Here is a 17203-nt window from a genome sequence, read left to right on the forward strand (position 1 = left end):
CTTTCACCTCCTCAGCCGGGCGGTGAACGCGAGACTGATAGCGGCAATCATTCCTGCAGATAAATGAATTGAAAAGACGACACCGTCCCCCCCCTTGATGAATGGGAGCCGGGGGCGGAGCGACGTGCGGGCGGACGTGGGCGCTCATTGGTCGGCGGCGGCTCCCCCTTCCCCGCGTAACTCCCCCCGGCCCCGCCAACGAGGGGCGCGCACGGCCGCCTCCCGCCGCTGATTGGCCCCTCCGCCTCATCAATCGCAGGTATTGTGAGCGCCCTGACATCCCGCCTGACGAGCAGGGCTGCCGAGCAGCAACTTTTTTTTTTTTTTTTACATATAAAGCCTTTTTTTTTTTTTTCCCCCTCCACGGAAATATTTCCAGCGCATCTTTTTGTGTGTATGTGTGCTAAGGAAAGAAAAATTCCCTGGTTGTTATTAGGGCTATTTGCTCCCCCGCTCTCCCTCTCTCTGTCCCTCTCTCCCCAGCACTCTGGTAATGATGGTAATGATGATTTCTTGGTGATCCAGGATTTTTGAGATCACTGAGCAACTTTTTAGGCTTTGAAAAGAGAAGTCCTGTAGGGACTCGCTTCTTTTGAAGTGGTTGTTTTCCGCTTGTTTAAAACTGAAGCTCTCCGAGAGTAGGTGCTGGGTGCATTTGATTTTATTTTTAAACACCAGGCGTGATTTCTCTGGGTAGCTGACTCTATCCCTCCATCAGGTTTCTGAAATAAATCTTGTTTTCTGCACCCATCAAAACGCAGGTGGGTGAGAACTCTTAACTTTCTACTTTTGTTGTTGTTGTTTCGCCTCTTTTTTGTCATTTTCTTTCTCCTTTCTCTCTCGCTCTCCCTTTCTCTCGCTCTTTCTTTTTACGGAGTCTCTTTCATTCAGGTAAAACTGTAAATTTCCCAAACCTACATTGTTTCTCCTCCTGCTGCATGAAACTCCCGGATACTTCTTCTCTCTCTCTCTCTCTTCCCCCCCCCCCCCCCCCCGGTAAAAATTTATTTAAAATCCTGGATAGGAGCAATGTAAATTTTCTGACATTCAAACCTTTTCTAGTTCACAAATCAGTCACCCTTGTCACAGTTATTGAAATTCCTCAACTTGCCACACCAGGACGGTGGAAAAAGCAGGCGGTGTCTTTGTTGCTGACCAGGCTTTTGATCGCCAGAGAAAATTTACTTACCTTCAGATGAGTGAGCAGAAAAAGAAATAACACTCCCTTTGATTTAGTTAGAAAAATGCAGACATTTGGATTCAGTGCAAACATACAACACTTGGTTGTTTTCTAGATGCAACCCTCGATTAACCTGTCTTTCCCCAGCTCAAAGTCTATTGAAAAACTGCGGATAGTTCTTTTTTGTTCTGGCTACAAAGAGCCATTGACTATATATTAAAATGATTGTGGAAAGGTATAAGTATGGTATTTAAAAGCAGAAAACCTTTGTGGCTTAATCAATTAAGCTAAGCAACATTTGTACAATCTTTTCAACGATGCTTCGGCACTAAAAAAAAAAAGGAGCTGGTGAAACTTTAAAATGTAGATGTCTTTGTGTGCGTGTGTCTATATGCATTTACGTATGTGCCCGTGTGTGTGTGTACATATATAAACCGGGCAAATTATTTATTTACTCAGTCGCCTGCATATTCATTAGCTCTAATTATTTTCTAGTAACGAAAACACCAAAAGCTGGCTGAGAGTCGGGCTCCTTCCATTTCGCCTTTGTTCAGCCCTTCACTTCCCTCCTTCGCAGCTCGGTCCGAGCCCCTCCAATTCCTAGTGCCAAACAAAGAAACTTTAAACTCATCCTCTCTAATGAAAGGCGCCGGTAAGGCAGCCGCAGCGCAGGTACGGGGGAGGCAGAGCAGCAGCGCTGCTGCGCGACCCCTTCTCGGGTGAGCGCTGCCTCCTTTCGAGAGGTACCAAAATGGCCATTGCGCCTAGAAAACAAACAAACAAACAAACACACACACAACAGCAAACAAACTTTGATACGCCTTGGAGGAACGCTTCGCGGCAGTTTATCTGCAGAGGCAGCGTGCCTGTGCTCGGTGCGTGGAGATGGCTTTCAAAGCAGACGGATTATGTAATTTCCCTTGCATCTTGGGAGGCTTTACAGGTTTTTCAGAATAATGCTGGGCTGAATCTACACGTCTGCATTTGTTCTGCCAAATCCATTCGAAAGAATTGCGATAGCTTATAGCAACAGGTACACCCGCTCTAGGAGCGCGCCTGGGTGTGGACGTGGTCTTTAGGCGGGTGTTACATTACTTTCTGTACTGGGTGCTAAAATTAAGCAAAGGACAGAGTTGTCAGCGTTATTGTGAAGTCTTCAGGGCGATGGCATTAGGAGATCCAGAAAGTGAGGTAGTCCAGTGCCTGCCTGCCTCCCAGTGCAGGGGGAACCCAGCCATCACGCCAGGTCGGTGCAAAATATACGAGAAGGCAGACGAGAGGGTATTTTTAGGAAGCGTATCTAAATATACAGTGTAAGAGTGAATGTAAAAAAAAAAAAAATGTTGTGGGTTGTAGAAGTTATCAAGTGGGATTTGCGGCGCGCTCTCTGCAGGAAACGAAAGCTGCTCCAGTTCAAAGCCACATGCACCAACGTGACATATAAGCCATTAAAATATCATCCTGACGGCTCATTTCTGCTTCATCATACATTCCCTAACTGCTTCCAGAAAGCAAGAAAAGAAGAAATGAAGGATGACCGCCTCGATGGAAGCGCCAAAGAGGTGGTGGGTTCCTGGGGGGGGTGTGTGTGTGTGTGTGTGTGTGTATTGTTTTCTTCTTTCATTCTTTCTTTCTTTTCCCTTCCCCCCCACCGCCACTTTTATTTTTGCCAGTTCAGAAATGAGGGGAAGCCTTCAACAGGTCGCAGGGGTAAGTGCCTGGGAGCAGGGTGTGCCTGGGCAGCCCGGGCAGCTGGCTAGCCCCCACCGCCTGTCTCGAGGGCTGGAGGAGAGCTCCCTGCCCTCGGGGGGCCCCGGCGGGAGGAAGCTTGGCCACCCCGGGGGAGAAGGGCTGGAGCCCCGCGGTGCGGGGGGGCAGCGCCTCGGCTGCCCCACGCCCACGTGGGGCCGGCCCCCGGCGGCACCTCGGCGTGCGGGGGCGGGGGGAGGGAGAAGCGCCCGGGCGCCGTCGAGGGGGGCTCCAGCACCCTCCGGACCCCGGGCGTCGCGCTCACCCCCCCCCGAGTCCGCGGGGGGGCCCGGCCCGGCGGTCCGCGCAAGGCGGGCGGCGGGAGTCCGCGGAGCGGGGCGCAGGCGCTCCCAGCCTCGACAGCGGCCGGGCTCGGTGGGGACGGGCAGGCGGCGTGTCCGGCCGGGTCCTGCGGCCGCCCAGGCCGGGCCGGGGGCCCGGGGCGGCGGGCAGAGGGCGAGGAGCGCTGACAATGGCGAGCCCCGTGGGGGGGCGTCCCGGGGGACGCGGTCCCCGCCCAGCGCCTCGCCCACCGCCGCGCCCGGTGCCACGGGGGCGCGCCGGGGGAGCCGGCGCTCCGGCACCGCACGCTCTTCTTTATAGGCGGGTGCAGGAGGGACGGAGCCCGGGAGCCCGGCCGGCCCCCTCCACCCCCACCGACCCCCACCCCCCCGCGGGCAGGGCCGGGGGAGCTGCCAAAGGAGCTGGGTGCCGCCGCCAACTTCGCGCAGAGCCCGCGGAGGCGCTGAGACCCCGGCCCCGAGGGGCCGCCCCGCGCCCGGCGCCGGCCGGGGAAGGGGAGAGGGTCCCAAATCCCCGCCGAGGGTGATGCCCTCGAGGGTGACCTCTGACCCGAGCCCGGCACCATGTGCCAGCGCCGGACCGGACGGGACCGGCGCGGGCTCCTCGCCGAGACCCCCCGGCCCCCCGCCCTGCTGCTCCTTTGTCACGCACGGTCCCTCAGCCCCGGGGAGCCCGGCCGGGCGGGGAGCCCGTTCGCCGAGCTGGGCTCAGGGCTCGCTCCACCCGGAGCCGAGGAACTTTATTTCTGCACCGAGACCTTCCCGGCGAGCGCTCCCTTCACCCTGCGCGGCCGCGGAAAGCACGGGTTGCGTGACAAGGCGGTGGCGGCGGGGCACACGCCGTCCCCGCTGCCTCACGCTCGGCCCGGCTCACACGTCCCGAGGCAGCGCCGCCGAATCCGCCCGGGGCCGCCGGGCTCCCGCGGGGGCGGCGGCCGCTGCCAGCCCCGCTCCGCCGGCGCACCTTTGGCGGGGTGCAGGAGTGAGAATTCGGGGAAGGGGGGCGGGTCCCGCCTGCGCGGGCTGCAGCCCCTCGCACCCCCAGCCCCAGCGCGGGACCCGGGGGGACACTGGCACCCCGCACCGGAGCCACGGGGCTCGATCCGGCTGAGGTCCGAGCAGCTCGGGCAATGGGGCATCCTCAGCCTCCCACTCCGCCAGTGGCACTGCGGAGATGAGCAAGGCGTGCGAGGTCGAGCCAGAGCTTTAGCCAATATTTACTCTGAAATCCACAACTGTTTTGCCGTCGTTTTTTGTCATCTGGTAACCATTTGAAATATTAAATGCAGCGATTTCTTTTTTTTTTTTTTTTTTTTTTTTTGTCCAGTTTCAACAAGTTTTGGCGAACGCTTGGGAACTGAGCACTCCTCCAGCCTCCCACCCTGACCAATACAGCACAGCTCCGGCAAACCTCTCGCTAGCGGGGCAGTGTTTGCTGCCCTGACTTGATAAAAGTGCGAGGATGGGTGGAAGTTCACTAGAAAACAATTCCTAAGGGGTTCTTCTAGTTCTTTTTATTTCGGCAGTAATTTTCATCACAGCGGTGAAAATATTGAGGACATCAAATTATTTGTGATAGAGTATGACTGTGATACGCTGATGAAGTTTCATAATTAACAACATCAATTATTTGTGTTAGTATAGATTTTTATTTACCAGCCCTGGAGTCCCTATAATAACAGTAGCAAGAGCAATAATAGTAATAATCTCCTTTGAAGTAACTGCTTCCAGATTCTAGTGTGCTTTTCGGGGGGGGGGGGGGGGAACAACAAAAACAAACAACAAACCCTGAGAATTTCAAAGATATCTGCAAAAATTCAGACTCGGACACTGCATTAAACCCAGATCTGCTCTCAGGGTTATTGCTGCCGCTCAAAGCAAGCTGTGCAAAGTTCTGCCTGCAGTAGTGGCAGTGCTCTGCCTTGCAGAGTGCAAAGAGCAAGCTGAAAATTATAGGCAGGGAGAAGTGCCAGGGTGGTACTATACTAATCCTTGCTGAGACAACAACTTGCGTTGGAGGCTCGCAGAGAGTCCGAAATTTAATTTCGGGAGGGAAGGATCTGTAAACAATATAGTTGAGTTGGTAAAAACCTGCCTTACAATAGCCTGCCAGAAGGTGAATGTCAGATCAAAGGCGAACTGAAAAGATGTCCTTTCATATTTTTTTTCCCCCTAAATCAGCCACGGAAACTTCATGACTCCATAAAACATGTGCTGCTTTGCTGGGGAGACAGACTCCAGTTTCCCCTCGGAGAAAGCTTCTCTTCCCCCCACTCTCGCTGCTGAACGCTCGTGTTTTGGTTTGGTTTTTCTTTTCTTTTTGAATCCATGATGCCCGAGTCGTATAGCGCCTTACTCATTTCATATCACCCACAAATGCTTTTGCTCTTAACTTCCCACCCCTCTTCCCAAACAGGAACAAAGTCAGGAAATGAGGCACAAGACTCCCCTTGTAATGAGGAAAAGAAAACGACTTTACAGAAACATCCTGGAAAAGTCAAGTAAGTCAAAATATGTCTTTTTTTCAGTTCAAAGGAGACAATATTTTTTTCAGCTTAGTGTTTAACGTACTTGCATAAACACAAGTCAGCGACACAAGTCCCCACCAGCAGCTGCCTAATCCTGCTCAATGCCTATTCATTTGGAGGTTCTAGAATTAATATTTGACGACTCTCTCATTGAAACAACAACCCCTGACCCCATGTGATTGCACTGTCACATTATTCTATGACATATTCATCTTGAATTCATTTACGGACGATTTGATTGGAATGAGGTTTGACATGTATTGGATCCTATTAAAGAAGAAGACTTTGATCTTGTTGATGGGGTTTACATGATATGTATCATCTTTACCAGGGATACCAGGCTTCCACAATGTGGTGTCTAAGTAGTTAGTGACTGACAGCTTATCTGACAGGAATACCTTAATCTTGAGGTACTGAATGAAATATTCTATTTAAAATAAGCATATGATTTGCTTGTCCTGGGGTAGCTCTAGGTCACAAAAAGTGAGAGGCGAACCTAGGCACAAGCCCTTGCTCGTCTAGTAGCTGAGCTCCCGTTATCAGGGAACCCTGAAATAAAGAAGTCCGCGTAAGTGGGAATGGGGCGAGGAATAGAAACAAAGGCAGAGTGTGCTCCCGAGCCACCCGGTACCCTCTCCTCTTCTCTCCGAGGAGATGCCGGGATTACTGAAAGGCTTCCTTGAACCACCTCTTCGCAACAGCGGTGCCTTCTGCCGGGGCAGGCAGGGGCTGGGCTCAGGTCCTGCTCCTGCCCCTCTGTCACTCGCTGCCTCCCGCATCCCTCCCGGCCCAGTGCGAGCCTGGGGGATGAGGAATCGCACAGGGTGACTTCTCGGTCCTCTCTCTTTCTATGCCTCGCTTTTTTCCCCTTCTCACAGTAAATATTAGGATATTCAGATGAAACCGTTTCCCTCCTCTCGTCTGGGAGTTGAAGCCTAGAGGTAACCCCTGGAACCTGCTGTCTGGAGAGTTCAGGGCGTCCCGTCCCGTCCCAGCGCTCGGGCACCGGCTGGGAAGTTTCTGGCTGGCTCGTCGGGAAGAAAAGTTTCCGCAGAGGCAGGAGCGGCAGAGCACGGGGGTGGGTGAAGGTCAGATTTTGCTCTCCCCGATGCCTCCCGAGGCAGGACCTGTTCCTTGCGCTGAGCACGACTCTAAGGGTGAGCAGGATTTGGCCCCAAGTCAAAGAGCACAAGACGAGCAGCCCCTGACTTTCTGGGGCTTTGCACCTCACCTTCACAGCAAGCCCTTTCTCCGGCAAAGGTAGAAATACGGGTAAGCGCCTTGCCGTATAGGTAGATTCCTACCCAAAACAAGGCGAAGGGTGGCGGATCTGTAAAGCCGTTCAGCAGCTGGGGCTGTCCCCCGTCCCGGGGGTTACCCAAAGCGGTGTACCCCCCGCCCCGGGGATTTCCCTCCCGTAGGCCCCGGCAGCCGCCCGGCGCGGGGCGGGGGTGAGGGCAGGGGCCGGAGGGTTGGGACTGCCCGGCTCGGCCCCGCACCCTCGAGGCGTGAGCAGGCGGAGCTCGGGGTCCCACACGGCGGGGCGGAAAGCAGCTCAGCCCCCCTCCCAGGGCACAGCCCCGACGTGCGGGGCTCCTGCCTCCTCCCGGCGCTGCCTCGGCCAACTCGCCTCTTCCCCGAGAGAGCCGGGCCGTGGGCAGGGTCGGGCGGGGGAAGCAGGGAGGAAAAGTGCTTGTGACTCGTCTTTGCAACATGTCACCTCTGTAGAGCAGCACGGGCGGGCTTTGGCGCCGGGGGCTGCGGACGGGGTCGCAGAAACACAGCAGCCACTAGAAAATTTGCACTCAAGATCAAGCTGCCGGTCTGTTCGCGTTGATCTGGCACCCAGGGGAGCAGCGTGGCCCCTCTAAACTTCACTTCCCTTAAGATAAGATCTGTCCTATAGAGCTTATAAAAACGTTGGACCTGCCCTGCCGTCTGAGTTTCAGCTTCAGCTCAGGAAGTTTCTGTTTCGCTGCTCGAGCAGTCTTGCTTTCTCCTTGGAAAGGCTCCGGTTCATCCAGCTCATGAGTCCCGAGGGTATCTAGAAGGGGATGCCCTTACCGCAGCCAGGTGGGTTGGAAAGGAAATAATAATAATTAACAAAAAAACCCTGGCCCCGCTCAAGCTGATGTTGACACATTTGAGAGTATGCCGAGAGCCTGGCTTATCTGGTCACACACGGCTCAGGTGGCTGCCAAGAAGCAGGAGGCCCGGGTCACCCCTCGAGCGGCAGCCGTACGAGCTCGGGCTGCCAAAGGGCTGCACAGACAGGCGCTCCAGTTTTCAAAACGTTCTGGGAGACGCGCGGAGCTCGGCCGGGTCTGGCCCCGCTCCCCTCCTCTTCCCCGTTTCTCCGCCTTCCCGCAGTCATGTGGCGGCCCCCGCCCGCCCCCCGCCCCGCTCCCCCACGCACGCAACCGGGGCTCACACCAACTTCACCTAACAGTGAGGGACACCGAGGGCCAGGTTCTGCACTGCCTGGAAAAGGGAGGGAGAGAGAACCCCGAGTGAGGGGCGAGCTGGCAGCCAAGAGTGTCTGACGAGAAAGCATCACAATATTTTAAATGAGCTTAGGGCAGACCGGTTATGACATTTTTTTAATTGATAAACTGTTCCAGATGTTTTCTCCCTTGACTGAGAAGTGTCAGAATTGATGGATAACAAGTGTGTAGAGATGCAGTGTTTTAAGGAGGTATGAGGAAAGCAGCTTTATTTGGAATTCACACTCTCAGTACATTTGTAAGTAACAGATTCGTACTTCCTAACGTTTGTCTCTTCTGTGCACTCCTGTTGAGATGGTCATGAACAGGACTGTCAAATCCATTTCATAGAGCAAGTAGACTTGAAAGTTGAGATATTGTGAGGATGGTGTGTGGTTTAAAATGCCTGCGTAAACATGTTATGTAAGGATGGAGAGCTAATTGCATCATTTGTCACTTTTCATCATCTCCACTCAGAAAGATGTAGACAAGGATGTCTCTATAGCTAGCTACCTAAATATCAGCCTTGTGTTACAGGGGAAATATGGTGAAAGCCAAGCAGAGCCAAAATATGTAACTGCAGCCAGCCCAGAGTACGCAAAGCTGGGATAAAAATGTCCCGTGCGTGGTTGTGTATGTCCTACACTTTCATCTTACGGTTTCCGATCATTGGCTGGTAGCTTCTGTTGTGAGAGTAGCTGGGTTGACATTGCCAAACAGTTTCTTGTTTTACTACTTAACATAAAAGCTATCGATCGCTGATACTGTTAAATTTTTATGGAGATGCAAAATCCCGCGCTGGGAGCTTTACCTGGAGTGCATGCAGTAAAGTGTCCACGGGCAAGTTAACAGCAAGTCAATGTATTAAAATGCTGAGAGTTTGACATGATGGGTAGAGAATTAATTGTTGCTTTATTTCATAAGACTGCGCGTTTATTGGTGGAGGCGGTTTTATGTCAGGATCCGAGTTCTGTGGTAATAATGTGGGCAGATACTTACAGCTGTGTTTTTCTTTCTTGAAGCAGAAGCCCTGTTTCTTCCCTCTTCTCCCATGTTGCATTTACCTTTTTTAAGTTCGCAATCCCCTTCTTAAAAACTTAAGTAGATGCTTCAGAGCAAGAGGTAGATACCTTCCTTCCGTGCTGAAGCCCTAAGCTTTTCCAAACCTGTAAGGCCTCAGTGTGTACAGCTGAAACCCTAACCTGCACTAGCCACACAAACCCTGCAGATCATGTTCTTTTCTTCAGGTGAGAAGCATCAGAACTGAGTCGGTTATGAATGTTTTGCAATGCTCTTCCTTCAAGCCAAGGATGGGGATTTTATGTGGAACTACCCTGTAAGTGTGCATGAGAGAGAGAGAGGGAAAGGGAGAGAGACTCCCTCTTCTGGGTTACACACTCAGATTCAGTCCAAACATCACGATTTCTCGCATTGCTCCGGCAGCCAATAACCAGATAACTGCTGAAACTTGCCAAAGGAGGGGAAGGGGCTGGGGACTCTTCCAGCAGTCCTTTGTCAGGGTTCAGGCAACGGTGCAGTAGCCCGAGCACCAGGCCGAACGCGGAAGCCTAGCAAGCGGGCTGGCGGCGCGGCTCCAGCTGCCGTTTTCGCCGGGAAGGACCCGCTCCCCGCGCTGCCAACAAGTGTCAGGGACCCGCAGGCTGGCGCGGGCCCGGGCCCGCTTCGGCGGGGCGCGGGGCCGCCTCGCCTCCCGCTGCTCCGGCCGGGCGGCGTGGACCGGCGGGGCTGACGGGGCTCTCCCGGGGGGGAACCCCGCCGGCCGCGCCCCCGTCCCGGGGCAGGGCGGCGGGAACGGACAAAGGGCCGGGGCCGGCAGCCGGGGCGCTCCCCCCCGGGCTCCCCCCGCCCGCCTCGGCTTTGTTCCCCCACGGCTGCAGCCCGGCGGCGGAGGCTCGGCAACGGCCCGACGGCGGGGCGCAGGGCGGCCCGGGGGAAGACCCCGGTCAGGGCCTCCCGCCCCCGGGCCAGGCTGCGGCCGCGGGCTCCGCCGTGCCCCCGGGCCGGGTAGAGCCGGGCCGGGCCGGGCCGGGCCGGGCCGAGCCGAGCCGAGCCGAGCCGAGCCGAGCCGAGCCGAGCCGAGCCGAGCCGAGCCGAGGGGCTCCGCAGGGTGGCGGGGGCCGGGGGAAGGGGACGCCTGGCGGCCACGCATGCGCAGTCCCTCCCCCCGCGCGCACCACCCCCCCACCCCCCGGCGCACCGAGCGATAACCCTTTCAGTCAGCAGCCGGACCTGTCATCGGCGACGTCACCCCGGCGGCAGCCAATGGGAGGGCGCGGCGATTGTTTGGCCGGCGGGGCCGGCGCCGCGGCCCGGAGGCGGAGCGGCCGCCCGCGCCCCGTCCCGTCCCGTCCCGCGGCCGCGCCGCGTGGGGCTCCCCGCCGGCCCCGCGGGAGGACGGGCCGCGCGGGGGGACCTCCCCGGCCCGCCGCATCCAAAAAGCGAGCCCACGCCGCCCCCGCCGAGCCCACCCGCTGGCAGCGCCGCCCGTGCGCCCCGCCGCCGGGGCAGCGGGACCGGGAAACTTTTTCGGGGGGGAGAAGGAAAAAAAAAGTTTGGGTTTTTTTCCCCCTCTCTGTGTCTCTCTCCTCCCGCTGTCAGGTGGCTTTTTAGCGTTAGAAGCTAATGAGCGTGGATGCTCTGGGGATCCCAGTGATGGACCCTGCTGCTCTCTCCAGGCGGAACACGGCGCTGAGATTAGTAGACTTGGCGGGGGCTCCTCGCCACCACCACCACCACCCCCCTCAGAGCGTGACAGGCTTCCCGGGCTTCGCCGGGCACCCCCACGCCACGGCGCCCACGCAGCCGGGGGAGCACGCCGCCGAGTCCCGCCTCGGGCCGCACCCGCTCCGGCCAGAACACATGGGGCACCGCCACCATCCTCCTCCTCATCCTCCTCCTCAGCATCACCCCGCGGCCCTTAAGCTCAGCCCTGCCCCTCATCCCCACCACCAGCTCCACCACCACCACCACCACCATCATCATCATCATCATCATCATATGGCAGGCCAAGCCGAGGTGGTTTCTAGTCAAACGGGAGCGTTTGGCCCGGCGCAGTCACCAGCAGCCCCTTACCCCGTCTCTCACCCAGCCCAGGCTCTGGCAGCAGGTAGGGACTTCTTCATACGCAGAGACCTGCCGGCCCCACTCATGCCAGGGCTGACCGAGCAGCATCCCGCTGCAAGTTCTCACCACGGACTGTTTGTCTCAACAACAGGTAGCTACCCCGGACACCATGGTCACCACCACCACCACTCAGAAGCTGGGAATCCCTCTCTGTTCACTGGACTCCATGAGCAGCCTCCCCATGCAGCTCCAGGTGGCCATCTAAACGGACAGATAAGACTGGGGTTACCTGGAGAAATGTACGCCAGGTCTGAACATTTCACTCAAGTACCAGCCTCCAGGACAGATCCTTTTGCTGCTTCTTCGCTTCATAGCTACGGTGGCATGAATCTGAACGTGAATCTGGCTCCACACCACGGCCCGGGGGCCTTCTTTCGTTACATGAGGCAGCCCATCAAACAGGAACTCATCTGTAAGTGGATTGAGTTGGACCAGACTCCCAAAAAATTATGCTCGAAAACTTTCAGCACGATGCACGAGCTGGTGACTCATGTCACGGTGGAGCACGTTGGAGGACCCGAGCAGTCCAATCACATATGTTTCTGGGAAGAGTGTCCGAGAGAAGGGAAACCTTTCAAGGCCAAATACAAACTTGTAAATCACATCAGAGTCCACACAGGTGAAAAACCTTTCCCCTGCCCTTTCCCAGGCTGTGGCAAAGTGTTTGCCAGATCAGAGAACCTCAAAATACACAAAAGAACTCATACAGGTCAGTATGTAAAGCTCTCTTTACTCTCTCTCTCTGTTATTCAGCATACTGTTTTGCTTTATTTTGTTTTTAATGTATCCTTTGCGTTGTTATTGAATGCTCGCCAAGTACTCCAGGAAAATAAATTCTCAGATTTGTTTGCTTCTTTACCGTTTGGAGGGAGGGGGGAGAAAAAGGGGGAAAAAAAGGAGAGCGAGAACAAATCTCAGAATTCTCGTCCATATTTTTTTCTGGTTGTGCGGAGAGGCTGCTGTAATGTGTATGCGGGTAGGGCTGTGTAAATATCAAGTGATATAGCTACTAATTTGTGCTTATTCACACAGGCGAGGAATTTTTTTTTTTTGGCAGTTTAAAGTAGTTGGGGAAAAAAAATGAAATCATTGTGCAAGCTCACAAATTAAAAGTGAACAATAGAAGTTACAACTTGTCTAGTCAGTTTTGACTGATGTCGCTGAGATGCTGCTGCTTGAACATTGTGAGAATAACACAGCTGCGACCTTTTCGTTCAACAGTTTTGTTTTGGGCAGAGCGAGTTTCAAATGTTTGATCTGAATAACACTGACATTTTTAATGAGCATTGCCTTCCAACGACTTTCTGCATTCGCAAATATGGGGAGCTGCAAGTTCTGATTCTCGGGAGGGGGGGCGGGAAGGAGAAGAAAACCCGGTATTGTTTCGGCCTGTACATTTTGAAATGTCATTTGCAGATCTGTTAAGCGAAATTGGGACATGTGTCAGAAACATCTGTTAGTTCTAGTTAACAGAAAATAAAGTAACTCGGTGGACGATCTTGCAAAACTATGTTTGAACTCTTCCGGCCAGGAAAGCATTTATAATTAATGAAATTGCACGTAGAAAGTTTCACACTTCAGGAGCAGCTTGTGAAGTTGTATTAATTAGTTTAGCAGCCGGCGTTTGTAGGCTATAGCGCTGGCTTTTTTTTTTTTTTTTTGCCTTTTTTTTTTTCTTTCTCTGAAGAAGAAGATAAGAAATAAGCTCTTTTGGAAAATTTCATCTGTTCCAGTGCAGGGTTTTCCACCTCCCACCCCCTCCTGTACAGCCTTATGCACTGCGAGGGAAACTACATAATCCTATTGTAAGATCTGCTTACAGCCAAACGATTTTTTTCGCCTTCCAGTTCATAAAACTCCCCTTCCCCCATGCTCGGTACAGGGCTTGACCTTCCAGGAATTGCATTTTTATGATATAACTCGACGTGATATAATATGCAGAACGTATACTAATTTCGTACCGTCTAAACATAGCACAGAGGTTTTACAGCGACCGTCACTCGTCACCTAATTATTTTTCCATCGCTCTATGAATAGCTCGTCTGTGTGCGGGGGGGGCGATAGCAAAGTTGTGTTCCTCTGCTGCCTTCTCGGCCCCCTTTTTCGAGGAGAAATGAGGATCCCCGGGTCACAGAACTTGTATTCGAGCCAGCTCCTTGTCGGATCAGCACAGGTACAGCCATTAACCGGGAGAGCTCATCCCTTAATGACAGTGTTTTTCTTAAGTAAACAAACTTTTACTGCTCTTTAACGGCCTCACTGTTTGAAGTCTCTGAAGCAGAAAATGGTTAAATTCTTGGGAAAACTGACCTACATCGGAGAGGCAGGTTCAGGGCAAACCCGAGATCGGAGGTTTGCGTTTATTAAACATCATTCCGCGCGTCTGCACTTTTCGCTTTAACTTTCCCGGTGATTAATTGCTGTATTGTGCAAACTCCTGCAGGGCCTTTATGGTTCCACCGTTTCTATTAAACACCCAGAAGTTGTCAAAAACGCAATGTTTCTGAAACCCTAATAGAACTCGCTACGAATTATTCATGAAGACAGTTCTAGATTCAACAGGAAAATTATTGTCTCCTCAAATATTAATGACTTCTGATTTCTCCGAGGCTGGGGAGCAGGCAGAGGGATTTCTGGCCATGTGCGGTTTTTCCAGGTTGGAGGGTAAGGCCGTCAAGGCGGCGGCGGCGGCGGGACGAGCAGGACGGGCAGGGATCACTTCGCCGCCTTCCCAGCGGGCCAGGAACAATAGTGCGAGGCGTGGGACGGAGCCCCACTCCCTCCCGGGCGGCCCCCGCCGCCCCCGCGCCTCGCCCGCAGCCCCGGGGGCCGCCACCTCCGCCTCCCCCCCCCCCCCCCCCCCCCCCCGGAGAAATTGGTAAATACCTTAATCCACTCCCGGAGACGGGGGATTATGCCACAATTTCCAAGCCGAATTTCACTGAACACTTTTGCCCAGCTACAAGTGTGGGGGTAAAATGGCGGTTGAGATCCTGTGCTTCTCCATCGCCCCGGGAACTTTCTGCGTGGCTGCACCTCCGTGCCCGGGCTGCGGCAGCCAGGACCTGTAAAATGTCCTCTCCCTGCCGGGTAGGGATTTCCACGTAAGAAAACCTGCTTTCGCGAAAGGACTACTTGCAAGTGGCTCGGATGACTCCACTGTATTGAGGCGTTCAGAGAATGCAAACCGGGCAGCTGAGAAAATGCTGCCCTCTTCCCATTTGAAACCTGACTGTGCGGAGGGACTTTTCAGCGGCTCTTTCAGGGGGTTAAGCGAAGTTGAACATTTTTCAACTCTCGGGGAAGCGGAATGCGCCGCAGCCCGCTTTTACCTGAATGTAACTCACTTTGCACAAGCAGAGTGCTTATGAAGATGGCTTTCCCTGGGGTCTCCTAACTTACTGCTTGCTTGTACTACACTAATATCCTTGATTTGTTGTCTCAACTTGGATGCTGAAGGTCAAATTGTTTCCTTACGTGAAACTGTAATTAGATTATATGCGTGCGTGTGTCTATGCATATGCACCGCTGTATGTCGACAGTATTTGGTTACAGGGCCCGTATCGTTTTCTACGAGACCTCATTTTTAACCTCTTCCTCCCTTCCTTCTAACGCCAGGTCTTTACCCATCCTCTGTGCAAATGTTAGCGGTGCAGGATGTGAGCGCTCCGCATTGATTATTACAGTGCAGAAAGGACATACTTTAAAACGCGGAGCCATGAGCTTTTTCCCACCCACCTTGCATAAAGTGCATTCATGTGAAATATTTGGAATGCCTTCCTTTATGTGCCTCTGCCCGCCGCCGAGCACGAGGTGGGCTGCGTCCCTCCGAAATTTAATCGTGATGAACTGAGAGGGGGAAAAAAAACCCCAACAAATTCGAAAAAAACCCCAAAACCTGGAAGCTTTTACAAATATTTGGAAGTCCTTTCGACCACATACGCCATGATGGTGACATAGTGGCTTTGTTTGCACTTCACGTTTAAGGTTTGGCCGTATATTTTTGTGGTGTCCTCTGCGCCTGATACTTTTTGGCTTTTGACGGTTGAGGAGGTTATTTTCATACTCGGTGGGTGCGGGACCTGGGTACTGCTTGGCGAGCAGAGCTTTGCAGTTTGCTATTATCAGTGACAATAACGTAGTCATCATCTTGTCCCGAAGCTGTCTGTGGCATGTTTCCTTGAAAGCTTCCTATATATCGTGCACCATGCCCAGTCCACACGATCCGAGGTTAAACTTTCACAACGACTCCAGCAACACGATTATATTTCTATTATGCTTAACGTCACTTATCATATTACCAGACAAATTAATCCCGATTGCAATTCCTTCCATGACTGAGTAGGTTCAAATGGAAAGGGAATCCTACCCTCACGACAGTGCCGTGCACGGGCCTAGTCCTCCTCCTGCTGAAACTCTGTCGTTTTGCCCCCCACAATCAATGTCTTTTTGAAAGATTCTATGCCTTAATATGCGATATCAGCAAGCCGGGGAGAGGGGAAAGGAGGGAGGATGCGGCTCTCCACCGGGATTGTAATCCAGGGCAAGAATGGAGCGGATGAGATGTGATCTAGCCAGGTTATGAATAATATTTCCACGTGCACCTGGGGGAGTGTGAGAATGTATTTAACGTAAGAACCTTCCCAGGGATAAATCACTGACCGCTCTTCTGCAGGACGTCGGAGTCTGCGGGGACAACACACGTTATTTGCTCGGAACGAGCACTTGGCCTCTAAGTTTTCCTTATCTCGGGGCTTTGTCTTCTGCACAAAACCCCACGCTGACACATAGGCAGGAAAGGGGGAGGAGAAGCTGGCCGGGCAGGGCGCTCCCGGTGCGGAGCCGGCTGCGCAAGCCGGGCGGGCACGGGGCGGCGGCGGCGGGGGGCGCTCGGCGGGGCGGGCGGGGAAGGGCAGGGCCGGTGGCGATCGGGCAGGCGGAGCCGGAGGGGAGCTGCCCCGCGGAGAACCTTGCCAGGGCCGGAGAGCGGGGCCCGGGGAGGCTGCGGGCTTGGGGGTGCCGGGGTGCGCCGCTCTCTGCCCGCGGCCGCGTCGCTAACGGCTGTGCTCGCCCGTTGCCTCCTGCAGGGGAGAAGCCGTTCAAATGTGAATTCGAGGGCTGTGACAGACGCTTCGCCAACAGCAGCGACAGGAAGAAGCACTCGCACGTCCCACACCAGCGACAAGCCCTACAACTGCAAAGTGAGAGGCTGCGACAAGTCCTACACCCACCCCAGCTCCCTGAGAAAAACACATGAAGTGCACTGCAAGTCCCCTCCTCCCAGCTCCGGCTACGAGTCCTCCACGCCCTCCCTGGTGTCCCCCTCCTCGGACTCCGGCCGGGAGCCCCCCGCCTCCTGTTCCCACGCCGAGCCCTCCGCGCCCGCGCAGCCCGCCGCCAACCTGAGCGAATGGTACGTGTGTCAGGGCGCGGGGCTCCGCGGCCCCCCCGCGCCCCCTGCCGCCCCCCCGCCGCCGCACCCCCGCGGCGAGCCCCGGCCCCGCTGCTAGGGCCGCGGCGGGCGGCGGAGCGGCGGCGGGCGGCCCTCGCCCCGCCGGGGACGGGGAGCGCGGCGGCGGGGCACGGGGAGGCCGAGCGGGAGAGGCTGCGAGAGGCGTTCGGCAGAGGGAGAGGCGACGCGCTGCGGAGTGCGCGGGGGGCCGGCGGCGGGCCTCGGCCTGCCCTCCCGGCACCCCGCACACCGGAGGGCTGCTCCCGCCTCGGCCGGGGCGCTGCCGCCTCCTCCCTCCCTCCCCGCCACACACACACCGCCTCCGACCGTCTCGCCCCAGCCTGTTTACAAGCCCACTGATCTGC

At 55.1% G+C, this 17203-nt stretch overlaps 1 protein-coding gene across 1 annotated transcript; it reads left to right on the top strand.

The window, feature by feature from the left end:
- Positions 1–10885: 10885 nt before the first annotated feature.
- On the top strand, positions 10886–16896 carry LOC142413049 (zinc finger protein ZIC 4-like). The gene is given in 3 exon segments (XM_075509095.1): positions 10886–12095; positions 16474–16556; positions 16558–16896. Coding segments are annotated over 3 exon segments (1632 nt in total).
- The last annotated feature ends 307 nt before the right edge of the window (positions 16897–17203 follow it).

Source organism: Mycteria americana, chromosome 7, assembly GCF_035582795.1.
Source record: "Mycteria americana isolate JAX WOST 10 ecotype Jacksonville Zoo and Gardens chromosome 7, USCA_MyAme_1.0, whole genome shotgun sequence".
NCBI classification, from domain to species: domain Eukaryota; kingdom Metazoa; phylum Chordata; class Aves; order Ciconiiformes; family Ciconiidae; genus Mycteria; species Mycteria americana.